At 43.9% G+C, this 15,113-nt stretch overlaps 1 protein-coding gene across 3 annotated transcripts; it reads left to right on the top strand.

Moving 5' to 3' along the window:
- The first annotated feature begins 93 nt into the window (after positions 1-93).
- C1H19orf53 (chromosome 1 C19orf53 homolog) lies at positions 94-3,081 on the top strand. Of its 3 annotated transcripts, none has more exons than XM_074310940.1 (4): positions 94-246; positions 1,143-1,245; positions 1,856-1,911; positions 2,503-3,081. In XM_074310940.1, exons 2-4 carry the CDS (start codon positions 1,158-1,160, stop codon positions 2,632-2,634), a joined length of 276 nt encoding a protein of 91 aa, XP_074167041.1. In that variant the 5' UTR covers positions 94-246; positions 1,143-1,157; the 3' UTR covers positions 2,635-3,081. The 3 variants fall into 3 exon arrangements, with proteins under 3 accessions (XP_074167041.1, XP_074167051.1, XP_074167032.1); XM_074310950.1 differs by having other exon boundaries at positions 98-263; XM_074310931.1 differs by lacking the exon at positions 94-246 and having other exon boundaries at positions 2,503-2,639; positions 2,887-3,081.
- Positions 3,082-15,113: the final 12,032 nt, after the last annotated feature.

Genomic DNA, 15,113 nt, shown 5'->3' with positions numbered 1-15,113 from the left:
TAGTGGAAACCATCTGCCCCGCCCCCACCGGAAATGAGCCTCGGATTGGTAGATTCCCTCGTTTCCCGTCCCGATCTCTCCGGTGGAGTAAGTGTCCTCATAGCCTAGCCTCCCTTTGGCTTCCCGGGGCAGGGACTGCCCTCGGTTGCCGAGCTCGCCCACAGAAGCAGCATCGATGAGCACTCAGACGCGCCGAGTACCAGAAGCACAGATCTAAGCGGAGAGGCGTCCCTTTGAAGATTTGGGGTGCAGTAAAGGAGGCTGTCAGTGGAGAGGGCGGGGCGGGGTGGAGGCGGGCCTGGGGAGGAAGGTGGGAGGGGCCTCGGCGCGAGGAACACGCGGCGGCTGAAGCGCTTCCCTCTGAGTGGAAGGGACCGATCCATCACAGAGCGGGCCTTCGGGCCTCGGGGCTCACGCGGAGGGAGAGTAGACCTGGAGGGTCAGGAGATCCAGAAAGTTCCTTCAGGGGTCGCATAACGGGTGGTTAAATCAGATTGTCATGTGAACGACTCACTAACTGTGCAGCAAAGGCTACTCTCCCCGTTTCCGGCTGTAAGCCGGTTCCTTGCTTTGCCGACTAGGATTCTGGGCGACTCCCAAGTCCGGAACTGGCCCGCGCTTTCTGCAGAGAAGGATGGGGGAGGATAAGGGAATCTGGAAGAGAACGAGGAGGGGATGAGCAGCCTTTGGCGGAGGCTGCCTAGGGCTCGAGACTCCCGCTGCTCCGCGGAGCGTTTTTTCTAAATCGATTGAGCCTTAGTTTCCCCCATCTGTAGAATGGGCCGGACGAGCATGCCCACTTTTTTTTTTTCTCAGATGGATTTGACGTCCTCAGAAGGGTTCAAACGCTAGGTGTGGTCTTAGGCATGTTACTGCGGCCCTATAAGCCTATTTCCCCCGGGTAAAATGCTGACGCGGAACTAGATCCGTACTTTTCTTTCCCTCTCTAGGATCCTATAATCTCATAGAACTCCGCCCCACCGGCGGCTATCCCTTTAAATCCGAGACCCTGCCCCGCCGCATCCCGTCAACCCTTGCGCGTACTGCCCGGCTGTACGCTGTATCCCGTCAGCCCTTGCGCGTTCCGGCCCGCTATATACTATCCCGTCAGCCGTTGTGTTTTCCGGGTTCCTTTTCTGCAGTGGAGAGGCGCGGACATGGTTCAAGGGAAGCAGAAGTTTCAGGCCCGGAGGCCGGCCAAGAAGAGAGCAGCTCCTTCCACTTGCCGGGGTCTGAAGAAAGGCGGTGAGTGGCGGGACGGGGAGCCTGGCAGTCCGGCACGCGCCGCCCAGGCTCCCGGTCCCCGGGCCCTTCGCCCGCCCCCGGGCCCCCTAACACGTCCGCTCCCCGCCGGGCCCCACACCCCGTGGCTCCCCCGCCCTCACCCCGTCCCGGGTCCGCTCCCACGTTCTCTCCCCGCCGGGCCCCCGCTTTCCGTGGTCGCCCTGACCACATCCCCACCTGCGTGCCCACTGCCTCTTGTGCCCCCACATCCTCACGGTCACCCTGGCCACGTCCTCTATGCCCTCACAACTCTTGGCCCCCCTCCCTCATCCCTTTCCCTCCTGTGCCCCCATGCCCACCCCTACCCATCCCTATGTGCTCCTGCCTTCACACTCCCTTACCTTCCTTTTCCATGAACCCCCTCCCCGCATTCCCTTCTTCCTGTGCCCCCATGCCTCTTTGCCACTCTGCTCTCCCTCACTGTCATGTCCCTACAGCATCCTGTCCCCCTCCCCACACCCCATGCCCCTTGTCCCCCCTCCCCGCTTCCCATGGTGCCGAGCCTCTTGCCCCTCTCTTCCACTCACCCCTCCCCAGACTCCCTTTGACTTCTTTGTCACCGCACCCCCAGAGCGAGTCATAGCCCCCAAAAAGGCCCGAGCCGTCCACCAGCGGAAACTAAAAAAGGTGAGTACCCGGACCAGGAGGTCCACCTGTCTGAGACCTGTGACTGTCCCGGCACCCAGAGCTTATGCCAGCTTCTCCGGGCGTCCTTCCTCACTGCCAGCTCCCTCTCTCCCCCTGCAGAGACGCACCTTCCGGTGCTTGTGCTCCCTCTGTAGAAGGCCGCGGCTTCCCCACCCTGACACCTTTATTTCCGATCCCAGTGCTGACCATCCCCCCACCCTCTGCAGCCCGGCATCTTTCAGTAGATCTCTGTGCTGACCCTGCTCCCACCATGAAGGTCCCTTCTCCACTTTAATGTCTCTTTCCGAATTCTCCCCCTCCCCCAACCAAAAAACATGCACACTCTCCTCATTCAGTGCCCAGCATCAGGCTTTTCTCAATGGCATTCTGCTGCCCAGATCCGTATTGTTCATTTACTGACAGAGGCCTTTTGGAAACTCCTGCACAGGCTATTTGTTCTTACCCTTTTTCTGGTTCTTAATCTATGTTCACTCTAAGCCAGTGTCTTATCGGAAGGGGGGAAGCTGGTTGAACTTCCGAGTTCCCGAGATGCTCCTTGTTGTAAATGCTGTGCTGCTTGTTCCTCCTCAGGACCTGGAGGGTGGTATCCGAAAGAAAATTGAACACGATGCTGTGATGAAAGCCAACAACAGCTTGCCCAAGAAACTGGCCCTTCTAAAGTCCCCAGACAAGGGGACCAAGAAAAAGGATGGCAAGCACTAACCCAGGCAGGCAACAAGGGAAAAATGGGAGACTCCGTCCCACACCTCACCTGACTGCTTGACCCTGTGCCCTGAAATCTCTTGATCCCCCCGTATGTTTGTGGATACATAAGTGGTGACAGCTGCCTTAGGAAAGAAAAAATAGGCTTCTCCTCAGTCAAGAATAGCCCTGTTATCTCTCCTCCTTTTCACCACAATCACGTAGGCCTCAGTTTGACTAAAATAGCATCTTCTCAAACCTGCAAATTCTCAGAGCCCCTGAAGAAGACAGTGGGACTTCTCAGGAACAGAGGATGCCTTCCTGGCTGGCAGGAGGCTGCTGGGATCTTCAACAGCTCCAGGAGTCACTTCAGCCCAATTTGTCTTCTCATTTCTCCTTCCTTGTACCCGCCCTGAGCCCCACATCCTGTCTAATGTGAAGCAATAAAAAAGAAACAGTTGCTCTCTACTGTGCCTCTCTGGGCTTCTGTGGATACAAAGGAGTTTGCCTGCTTTCTCATGGCTGCATGCTGTGGAGGGGAGAAGGCAGGAAGAAGCAGTGACAAGAATGCTGGATTTTGAGCCAGGAGGCCTGGTGGCCAGTTCTGGCTCTTAACACCTACTTGCTGGCCTTGTGATGGTAGGAGTCTGTGAACCTCTTAGAGCCTTAGTTTCAGCCAGTATTCCTAACATCATTGTCGGGGTTGGGGGGGGGGCGGGGAATGGAGGGTATAATAAGACATTATAAACCTAAGAGATCATAGAGTGAAACTGAGTCATTGGAGTTAGGCGTGCTTACCAATCCCTGGGAGAGAGGGGAGGCTAGGAGAGGAAGGGACTTTGTGGGGAACAGAAGGGATATGTGCATAGTAGACACAGGCTGCCAATTTTTCCCAGAAGGCTTATGCATTGTGCTACCTGACTCTAGAACTGGAAATAAGATCCTGCCATTCCCTTGATTTATATATTTTTTAAGAGTCCTGTTTTCCCCCAGAATGTTGATGCCCTTTCATCTCTTAGGAACAACAACAACAAAGCCTCTTTCTGATCTAGAAACAAGAAAGGACATCTGTATCTGGAATGATCAGGGAAGGGTCAGGCACGGAATTTTTTCTCTAGCATAGATACAGTTAGTAAAATGTTGGTTAAATTGAAGAGAGGCCTAACTTCCAGGTATAGATAGTTGATAGAGTCATTGTATATATATTATATATGTTGATAGATGCATTGTACATCAGACTAAGTCCATCTGGACTCTTAGCTTAAGACTTGGATCTCATTTAAGAAGGAGATTGTCCAGAGGAAGGGTAAGGAAAAGAAGGAAGGCGCTTGAGTCAAGGATGTTTAATCTAGAAAAAAAATTCAAAGGGATAGCATAGCCGTCTTTAAGTATTTGAAGGACTGTCATATGGGTGAAGAAGTCATTTGGGTCCATAAATATCCTAGGAGCAGTTGGATGTTAGGGTTGCCCTCCTAACAAAATTGTCCAGAAGGGAAAGGGGGGGCCGCTTTAGTGGATAATGAACTCCCCCTCTGAACTGATTTGAAAGTTGTTCTATTACTTTCACCAAGAAACTGGACAGGGTGGAAATGAAGGGACATTCTGGATGTAGCCTACAAAGAATCCCTTTAGTGTCCTTACCTAGATCTGCAGTTGTAGAAGGGGAAAGGCTAGAGTAGGAGAGATGTTCTCCCGAGTGAGGCATTAAGGCCCAGGTCAGATCCTGGCTCATACCAAATAATTGTGGTGTTTGGAAAATTCTTGAACATTTCTTTCTTCATAAGGAGATGGTCTGTATTAAGTTCTTTAACTTTTTTATTATTATGAACCCTTTTAACATTCTGGTGGAGCCTATGAGCCCCTTCTCTGAATAAGTCAAGTCAGTGAACATTTTAAGTACTTATGGAATAGGAATTACGCTAAGCTTTGGGGGGGAAAAAACAAACAAAAAACAAAGATGGTCCCTTGCTCTCAAGGAGCTTCCAATATAATGGGAAAAGCCAAAGCAGTGGGGAGAAAGTGCCTGGCACAGGGTCAGGCAAAGCTCCCTCCTTAAATAGGGGCACAAATCATTGCCTTCTAGTCAAAAGTTTAAGCAGAGGGGCAGGGGTTACTAGTGAAACGTGATACCAGGATGATGGGCTTTCCCTATGAGTGCTATTTTTAAAATTGAATTTAAATGCATAAAGTACAAAGAAAACCACTTTATTGAATTATAGTTATCAAAAGATTCTAAAAACAAGGTCACAGGCTCCAGATTAAGAAATCCTGGCCTATATGATCTTTTTGGTCCTTTCCAGCTTGAAAACCAATGATCCATGATCCTATGGCCTGGTTCTCCTAGAAATTACATTCCTTTACCCTCCCACACCCTTTCTATTATATTCCCTTTGTGGAAATTACAGTGGTTTATAGGCATCATATGTCGTGCCACGTGTAAATCAGAGTCCTTGTGGTCTTCAGTTTCCGTAAACTAGGCTTTTGTGGAGAGAGTGTTGGGTCAGTGTCAGCAATTCCAAGAATGTCAGAACTAAGATTTGAGAGGGAAGAAGACATTCTGCTCTATATAGTAGGGTTGAAGAGAACTTTGTAGAAATTATGTGTGTTTGGAGTCAGAAGAGCTGGTTGGGTCACATGCTAGCTCTGGCTTTGCTTCAGAAGCCTCAAGAGTCCACCAAGCTGAAGGCCACATGTTAGGCCCTGGTGGTCAGATATGGGGGGAAAAAATCTGAAAAATACAGCACAGAAACAGACAAGAACATAGCTGAGGAGCTGTTTCTTTTCATTTGCATCTGAGATGAATGTGGAAGAAAAACACTGATATGAAGAACTGGAGTTGAGGAAAGAACACCTTCTGGACTGGGGGACAGCTCGAGCAAAAGACAAGAAGCTGCTTGTGAGCCGATTTGGAACCTAAGGGATATAAAAGGGAGTAATATAAAATAAGTCTGGGAAGGTACCCTGATTGTAAAGGATTTTAAAGGCCAAGCAGAAGAGTTTTTATTTTATTCTCAAAGTATTAGGGAGCCAGATTTTTTTTTGGGGGGGGGACGGGTTCCTGAGGGAATTTAGTGATTTGCCCAGGATCACACAACTAGTAAATATTTGAGGACAAATTTGAATTCAAGTTCTGATTCTGGAGCTGATACCACCTACCTGCACCTATGGGTGAAGCAAAAAAGAGGGTCAGACTCATGCTTCGATAATATGTGGAAGGAGGAGCAGCTAGGTGGCGCAGTGGATAGAGCACCAGCCCTGAAGTCAGGAGGACCTGAGTTCAAATTTGGCCTTAGACATTTAACATTCCCTGGCTGTGTGACCATGGGCAAGCCACTTAACTCCAATTGCCTCAGCAAAAATAATAACAATATGTGGGAGGGATTTTGCAAAGATCAATGTTGAAAAATTATCCATACATATGTTTTGAAAATAAAGGTTTTGGGGCAGCTAGGTGGGGCAGTGGATAGAGCACCAGCTCTAGAATCAGGATGAACTAAGTTCAAATCTGGATTCAGCCACTTAACACTTACTAGCTGTGTGACCCTGGGCAAAGTCACTTAGCCCCAATTGGCTCAGCAAAAAAGAAAAAAGATTTTAACAATAAATAATAATGTGCGGGAGGTATAGAGTGAAAAGAAAATAGGTTTACTAGTTGTGTGACCATAGTCAGGAAACATTAGTGCCTACTGTGTCCCCACACTGTGCTAAATGCTAGGGATTAAAAAAAGGCAATAAAACTGCATAATAACACAACTGAGTACAAACAAGCTGTAGATGAGATGAACTGGAGACCATCCCAGGGGGAAGGCACTAGAGTTAAGGAAAGTTGGAAAAGACATTCTTAGAAGATGGGACCTAAGAAGGAGCCAGGAAGTAGAGCTGCATCCCAGGCAAGGGGGGGAGGGTGAGGACTACATGCGGACAAGATGCCTAGAGCCAGAAGATAAGACTATCTTGTGTGAGGAGTATCCAGGAAGTCCATGTCACTAGATCACAGAATATAAAGAAAAGGATATAAGGTATAGGAAGACAGTAAAGGTTGGAGGTTGAGTAGGGGCTGGGGCCTGGTTGTTATTCATTGAAAAATAAGAGCCATGTTGTCTTTTTCCCTTCTAAAGCTATAATGGCAGCTTTCTCACTATGTAGAAGCTTTTGAAAGAACTCTGGGATTTCCTGTAGGAGAAAAGCACTCGGTGCCTAGTTTCAAGGACTTGGAGAAGGACTGACGATTATATAGTTCCATGGATTCCCAAGCTAGTTGGCTGGTCCTAAAGAAAAGAAGAGTGATGAATTAGTGTAGTGTGTTGAGTTAGAACACTGTACTCAAAGGCAGAAGAAACCCAGGTTTAAATCCCAACGTTGATACTACGTGTAATAACATTGAGGAAGTCATTTAAACTTCTCTGGACCTCAGTTTCTTCAGTTGTAAAATGGAGGTAATACTCTTAGTTATGCATAACTGATTTGTTATTGAGGGAGTTCCCAGAGGATCTATTGAACATTTTTATTAATGCCTAGGATGAAGACATAGATTGCATGCTTATTCAGAGATGACACAAGCTGGGAAGGACTAGCCTACCTGTTAGATGAGTCAGGCCACTAACAAATCCCAACAGGCCAGGTCAATATGGAGAAACAACTTCACACACAGGATAAAGGAAATAGGACTAGATAAAAGTTCATTTGAAAGAGACCAGGGTGGTGTTAGTGGACCACAAATTCAACATGCATTATTGATATGCTGTGGCAGCTGGTAAAAACCTGTCACCAATTTAGGTGGCATTAACCATCAGCTTTACTAACTGTTTACTATGTGCCAGACTTAGTTCTGGTACTTGTAGTGACAGTACTATTGGTGGGACTGTGCAAATCACAGAATCTCAGTTTTGGAAGGGATACTCCCAACTCCAGGCATTTTCCCCAGTTATATGGAATTCTCTCTTCCCTCATCTTTGCCTCCTGGATTCATTCAAATCCCAAGTAAAATCCTGTCCTTTACAAGAAGCCCTTCCTGATCCCTCTTAATTCTAATGCCATCTCTTGGTTAATTGTCTCAAATTTTTCTTGTTTATACTCTGTTTACAGTTGTGTCTTCCATTATAAGTTCCTTGAGAACAAGGACTGTCTTGCCTTTCTTTATATTCCTTGTGCTTAGTATGGTGCCTTGCACATGCTAACACTTAATAAAGTGCTTTTTGATTGACTGACCTCAGAGCCACCTAGACCTGAACAAGAATCCTTTCTCCCCACTATGAGAAAAGTGATTTTTGCTGAAGACCTCCAGGTAGGGTAAATCCCATGTTTCAGGTAGCATAGTCCATATTCAGATAGTTCTGATCATAAGAAGTATTTATTTCAATCCTACATCTTCCCCTTCAAACCTTCCTTTCTTTTCTTCTTAATATGTATATTGATAGCTTAACAGAACAAGACTAATCCTTTGAAAACAGCAGTCCCTGAGGTCCTCTGAGAAAGCTTTATGTTCCCCTTGAATCTTTTCCCCAAGCCAGATATTCCCATGCTACACAAGGATTACTAAAGGAACTGGTTTTAGGATCCTTCATCTGTAGATGTTCTCTGTTTTATTTTTAAAAATACATTTCCCAAAACTGGACACAGTATTCTATTTGTGCTGGGGCTAAGGCAAGCTTCCCCTAGTCCTGGAAATTTAGCTTTTTGGTACAATCTAAGTAGCTGTTAATAATCCACCTTAGAAGTTTTTAATTTTTCTTGTCTGTCACATTTTATTGGTTTATAGAGTTTATGGTCCCATAGGACCCCTAGCTATTTTTTCCTCAGACTGCTATCTAAAGATATATTTTTGTCAAGGTAATTTTTTGAACCCAAGTGTAAGACTAAATGTTTAGATATTTCATTCTTATTAATTTTATGTTGCCAAATTTAACCCAATGTTCTAGCCTATCCAGAACTAATTATATTCCATGTGTCATCCAGTATAACTATGTCCTCCTCCTTTTTGTCTTCTACTAATTAAAAAGCACGTCACCCATGACTTTATTTAAAACACTGAAGATTTAAAAAAAGAAAAAAAGTTAAATGGCAAAGGGCCAAACCTAGCTTCCTGAAGAACTTCTACTGGTGGCTTCTTTCCAAGTTGACATCAACCTATCAATGACTCCTCTGTGATTCTGGTCATTAAGCCAGTTTTGCATCCATCTGACTATAGTGTGTATTTGGGCTAACCCAAGCTTGTTCGCTCTCACAGGAACAGTATGTAAGACTTGGCCCAGTGCTTTGCTAAAATCAAGGTGACCTAGGCTGTCTGTTGGGATCCCCTGCTCTGGTAACCCTGTCAAAAGAGATGAGCTATTGAATGAAATGAGCAGAACCAGATCATTCTATACAGCAACAGCAAGATTATATGACAATGACCAATTCTGATGGATGTGGCTCTCTTCAACAATGAGACGATTAAAACCAGCTCCAATTGTTCAGTGATGAAGAAAGCCATCTACACCCAGAGAAAAGACTGGAGTCACTGAGTGTAGATCACAACAGCATTTTCCACTTCTTTTATTGTTGTTTGAATTTTATTTTTTTTCTCATATTTTTCTATTTTGATCTGATTTTTTTTATTATGCAGCAAGATAATTGTATAAGTATGTATGCCTACATTGGATTTACATATATTTTTACCATGTTTAACATTAAAAAATAGATGAGCTGTTCTAGAAGCCACACTACCTCTCTCTGATCACCCTTTTCTAGATATTTAGGAACTATCTCTTTTCTAAGACACAGCAGAACTTTTTCCAAGAATCAAAATTCAAACTCACTGATGTATGAAAGTTTACAGTCTCTATTCCCTTCCCATTTTGGAAAATCAGGACATTTGCCCTTCTGCAGATCTATGTGGTCTTTCAGAAAACAGTATGTAGGATAAATCCAAGTGGAGAGGGACTTGAAGTAGGGAAACTAATGTGGAATCTGCTGCAGCAAGCTAGCTAAGGTAGTTTGGCAACTGATTTCATATGTGGAATAAAAAAGGATAACATCAGAGTTTAAAAAAAAAAAAAACCTGGGAGACTGGAAGAATGGAGATATAGATATGCAGATATGGAAGATAAGTGGGTGGGGAATAAGATAACATGTTTTGTTTATCTTGAGTTTGACTTGTGTTTACTTGGAAATGTCCAGTAGGCAAATTTGATGTGGAACTGAAATGCAGGGGAGACTCTGGAGTTGGGATATATAAGTTTTTGAGTCATCTGAATAAAGATGATAATTAAACCCCCTGAGAGTTGATGAGATGAAATCATAGAGTAGATTAGGATTTAAACCAGAACCTTGGAGAACTACAGTTCTGATGTGAGCCAATGAAGGAGACTGGAAGGAGAACCAAGAGAGGGTCATGTTTAAAAAAAAAAAACAAACAAACTGATAAAAGAGAATATTCAGGACTACAGGGTAGTCCTGAGAGTCCAATATAGCAGATAGAACCAAGACCCTGGGTATCAACCTGGGTATCAATGACTAACAAGTCATTTTGTTTGGTCTTTTCAAGATTAAGGTTTTTGGGTTTTGTTTTTTGTTGTTTTATTTTTTTTCCTCTTAGCAGAGAAAACAACTAAAATAAGACCTGGACAGTTTTTTCTAATTTCCATTTTTTTTTTATCCTCCCATCAATGCCAAGTTATGGTCTTATCCCTTTTTTAATCCATATGTTTTTCTCCAGCTTCCTCAGCTCAACAAGTTTACGTTTAGAATTTTAGAATTCTAAGTTTAGAATCCTTGCTGAGGAGGATTCTGCCACATTTTTTTATTTCATCTTATTTTCTGCCCTTCCATCTTCTGAATATTTAAACATTTAATTCAGGTTAATGAATTCTTGTATATCCACATCAGATTCTTTCAGGTAACACCTTTTATTCATTGGAACTGTTTCTCCTTATGTCTTCAAAATTGCTTCCTTCAGAGCTTCCCAACCATCATGATCTGACTTCCCTTATAGAATCTTAAAATCTTATCTTTGCTCTGATCACTTTGGAATCTCCCTCCCCAAAATTAGGGTACATGCCTCAGCTTTCCTCTCTGCCATCGGAAATTCTAAGGTAGAAGAATGACTTCCCATTATATACACCCAGAAACTTGTTCAGAAGTTTCCCTCAGTGGTTCCTTCACCTTTTAAAAGATGAAAGTATCATTAAGTCAAGAAATTGTTAGCGGCAGAAAGAGAGCCCCAGCAGAGTCTGAGTAAGTTTCCCATCACTGTCATATGTAGTATTCCTCTGCCAGGTTGGTGATGTTTGCTCAAGTCATGATCTCCTTTTGGTACAGGTGACGTGCAGAATATTCTCTAATCACTATAATACTTCTATTTTTGTTTTCAGTGACCTTTTATTTTCCCTTTTTAAGTATTTGAATATTGCTCTTAAAGTTTTCTTTTTCCTTTTCCCATTTACTTCCTTGCCTTCCGATTAGAACTCTCTTATAATTAAGCCAGTCAAGCAAAGCAGACCAATAAATTGTTGCTGTCCAACATTTAAGTCTCATTCCATTGCTGTCCAACGTTTAAGTCTCATTCCATACTTAGTCCACCCCCTCTTCTGAATGACAGAAGGAATATTTGGGCATCACTTCTGAAGACATGATTTGTCACTGCATTGATAAAAATTCTGAAGCTTCTTGTTACTGTTTATATCATTATAGTCATATAAATTTTTCCCCTGTTTCTGGTTACTTTGCCTCAGTTCACACATGCCTTTCCAAGTATCTCTGTATTTTTCATATTTCTTTCTTTTTTTGGGGGGGATACAATAATAATCCATTGCATTCATATACTGTAATTTGTTCAGCCATTCTTCAATCAATACCCACTTTTCTTCCAGTTCCTTAGAAGCACAAAAAGTCCTACTATAATTTTTTTCTAATTACAAATTAAAATAATTTTAAAATGTTTTTTAAAGTTTTGCATTCTAAATTCTATCCCTCTCTCCCCCTTCCTGAGATAGTATGCAATCATATTAAACATTTTCATATTGCTACTATAACTTTTTGTATGGACTGGGGCTTTCATTGATCTTCACTCAGATTCTCTACTATGCTTCCCTATATGCTGAATATATCTTAGTTCCCAGTGCCATTTTATTCTAAAGCATTGCATCAGTTTGGAGTGCCACCTTTTAGGAAGGATACAAACACATTCGAGGATTATCAGGACAGGAAGGAATTAGAAAACAGTCCATATGAAGATTGATTGAGAGATCTAAAAGGATTAAAATCAGGGCTGGGAAGCCTCTGCTCCTCATCTGTAAAATCCCTATACTAGATGACTCAAAGAGACTAGATAGTCTCAAAGGTTCTTTCAGTTTCTGAACAATATTATGGAATCTTTTTCTTTCCCTGAGGCAAGTGGGGTTATGTGACTTGCTCAGGGCCATGGAATCTTAAAGCCAGAAAGGACTTCAGAGAGGCCCAACCTAAATCTAACCAAGCATTCTTTCTGCACCATCTAGTTAGACCTTCCATTCAGACTTCTAGTGATGGAAACCTATTCCATCTAGTGCTGAAGTGATCTCCATCATTTTAATGTTTTTTTTTCCTTACATCAAACTAGAAATCACCTCTATGCATGGAACCCTATGAAGCAGATATCCCCTTTTTACAAAGCTGGAAACTGAATGTCTCATCAGCATCTAAATTTAACATGTTCAGAATCCAAAACAACTTATTTGCTCTCCTCACAAACCCCCATCTCCAAATTTCCCTCTGTTGAGGATACCTCAGTTCATAACCTTGCTGTCATTCTCGCTTCTCTCTCCCTCACCCCTCCAGCCAGCTGCCAAGTCTTTTTTCTTATAATTCTCTCACATCCATCTTCATTTCACTGGAGTCACAAAGCTACTGCCGTAAATAATTCAGGCGCTAATAACTTCTTCCTTGGACTATTTTATTAGCCTACTAATTGGTCTCCCTTCTTTCACTCTCTCCCCTTTGAATCTGTCCTTTGAACAGCTGCCAGAATAACTTTTCTAAGGCATACGTCTGATGGTGTTACCCCCTTTCTCAAAAGCCTTCAGAGGTTCCTGGTTATCTCTAAAATAGAATAAAAATGCTTCCCAGCATTCAAACTTTTGATGATCTTATTCCTCAGCTGCCTTTCCAGACTCTTATCATATTTTTCCTCTTCACACTTAAATTTCAGTTATATGGGATTCCTGGTGTTCCCTGGACCATCATTCCATTCCTCTCAGCTATCCCCTCTCCTAGGAATGCTCCCCATCGCCTCCATGCTTAATGCTCAGTTTAACCACCTTCTCCCAGGAGTTTTCCCTAATCCCTCTTCACTAGACCCTTCCAATCTGACCCCTTATTATTATTCCTCTCTCCCTTCTCAGATTACCTTGTGCTTAAAATACACACACACACACACACACACACACACACAATATCTTCTTTTGACTGCAGCAATTTTAATTGTTTCTGCTTTGGTCTTTGTATCCTGAGCACCCTAGCCTAACCCCCAGAAAGTGTTTATTGAATATTTGAGTTGATTTGAATTGATGAGGGAACTTAGACTCACCCAGGGTCGTATGATAAGTGGCAGAGCCGAGACCCTGACCCAGTTGTCTAGTCTCCAAATGCCAGTGCTCTGTCCACTGTCCTGTGCTGACTTGAGACGTTGAAACAAAACACTGGGGAGAGGACCTCTCAGTACAAACTGCTGGGGGTGGGGAAACCCATCTGCAGGGGGAAGGGAGAGTGTGGTGGTGTTCAGCTTCCCAGCTGCCCTTGCACCTGCTGTGGCCATTGGCGAGAGAAGAGCCCATCAGCTGTCAGAATTTCTGCTGTTCTGACCAGATGTGCTGAGATTTATTTCCTGGAAAGCCAGGGGGGAGGGGGTAAATGTATCTGGTTCCTAAGTCCTAAGTGAGTTTGTCAAGCTATACTAGAGTTAGTGGGCTGCTGCCATCATCTTGCTGTAAAATCTTGGGCAAATCCCTTCATTTCCCTTCTATGAGGTGGAAGGTAGGACTGGGTGATCTCAAAGAGGATCCCAGCTCTGATGCTCTATGGCCTGAATGCTTTTCAGTTCATAGAGCAGTCTCCTCCAAAGGGAAAGGCCAGAGTATCAATTGCCAGCAGAGGGCGAATCCCATCTTTGAGAAATCTGGGCTGCTGGAGAATGATTCACAGAAATGTAAGGAATTAGAGCCAGAAGGAAGTACCAAATTTTCTCAGGGGTCAAAAGAAACTCAGTATTTGTCTAATCCAACCCATCCCTGGAAATTAACCCCATTACAGTGGATGTGGTAAGTGGCGTTTGGCCTAGGAGGGAAATTCTCTCCTACTTGTACCCAGACCAACCGGTCTCTGCTGGACAGTCCACTTTTGTGGCCCAGACCCAGAGCCATTAAAGAGCTTGCTTTTAGTCTTTGAGCAACTCCCGGGCTTTCAGATGCTTTGACTGACAACTAGGGTTGGGCTGACCGTGTCATCACCAGGGCTTCCCAGGGGGTTTCCCAGAAAGAGGAGTGCCATGGCTGATCCAGTCATCTCACTGGGCAAGTTTTCCCATCCCAGATTACAACATCCTCCTCACCCAGTTCCATTCCACCAACATTTATTAAGCACCTACTGTGTACTTGGGGAAATTAAAATAATACCTACCCTCAAGGCCCTTCTGTTGGGGACTACCATATTTGTATGGGTAAGTAGATACAAAATAATGTGAGGGGAAGAAGGACACTAAACAAATGATGACATCAAGTGATTTTCAAAAGGAGATGATCCCTATATCCTAGCTCCTTGAAGGAAATTAAGTGACTAGGGAATGCCTTCCTGAGAGAGAGAGAGAGAGGCTCCAAAGGCCTAGATATGGGAAATCGGATGTCAAGTCTAGGGACTATTGGCAGTCCAGTTTGCCTTATTATCAATGTTTGGAAAGGTAAGTAGAAGCCTGGCTGCAGAAAGCTTTAAACATCAGACCAGGGAGTTTGCATTTTATCCGTTAAAGAGCCACTGGAGATTTCTGAGTGGGGTCAAACATATGCCTTAGGATTGATTATTGATTTGGCTGCTGTGGGGAGGGAGATGTTGGCAATTGGGAAGAACAATTAGGAGGTGATTGCAGTAGTCATGGAGGATCAAGGATTTAAAGCTAGGAGGGACTTTGGAGGCCATTTAGGACAGCATTCCTCTTTTAGAGATGAAGAAAATGAGATACAAAAAGGTTAATTGGTTTTTCCTGTTATCCAACTGAACTAAGGTCTTATTGATTCCTACATTGATTCCTACAGTTTCACCTTACAAGGTGAGGTGATAAGAGGTAGTGACTAAGCAGAAAAAAAAAAAAAAGGTTTTTAAGAGACGTTGTTGAAATAGAATTGACAAAATTTGTCAATAAACAGGATATTGGGGGGAGGGAAAAGTCAAGATCTTTCAGAGGAGAGTGGAATTAGGAAAACAAACGGATCGTAGGATTTTTTTGTCTAAGCCTGGGACAAAGGATGGTAAGATTCAAACGCAGCTCATTCTTC

The sequence above is a fragment of the Sminthopsis crassicaudata genome, chromosome 1 (assembly GCF_048593235.1).
Source record: "Sminthopsis crassicaudata isolate SCR6 chromosome 1, ASM4859323v1, whole genome shotgun sequence".
In the NCBI taxonomy this organism is placed as follows: Eukaryota; Metazoa; Chordata; class Mammalia; order Dasyuromorphia; family Dasyuridae; genus Sminthopsis; species Sminthopsis crassicaudata.
The sequence above is the reverse complement of the archived record's forward strand: the minus strand, read 5'-3'. Positions and strand labels throughout refer to the sequence as shown.

Bases quoted from the DNA above. Each gene is read 5' to 3' on its own strand.
- C1H19orf53 (XM_074310940.1), top strand. From the start codon at position 1,158: ATGGTTCAAGGGAAGCAGAAGTTTCAGGCCCGGAGGCCGGCCAAGAAG. The intron at 1,246-1,855 runs GTGAGTGGCGGG...CCGCACCCCCAG, and splicing joins CCGGGGTCTGAAGAAAGGCG to AGCGAGTCATAGCCCCCAAA. The intron at 1,912-2,502 runs GTGAGTACCCGG...GTTCCTCCTCAG, and splicing joins ACCAGCGGAAACTAAAAAAG to GACCTGGAGGGTGGTATCCG.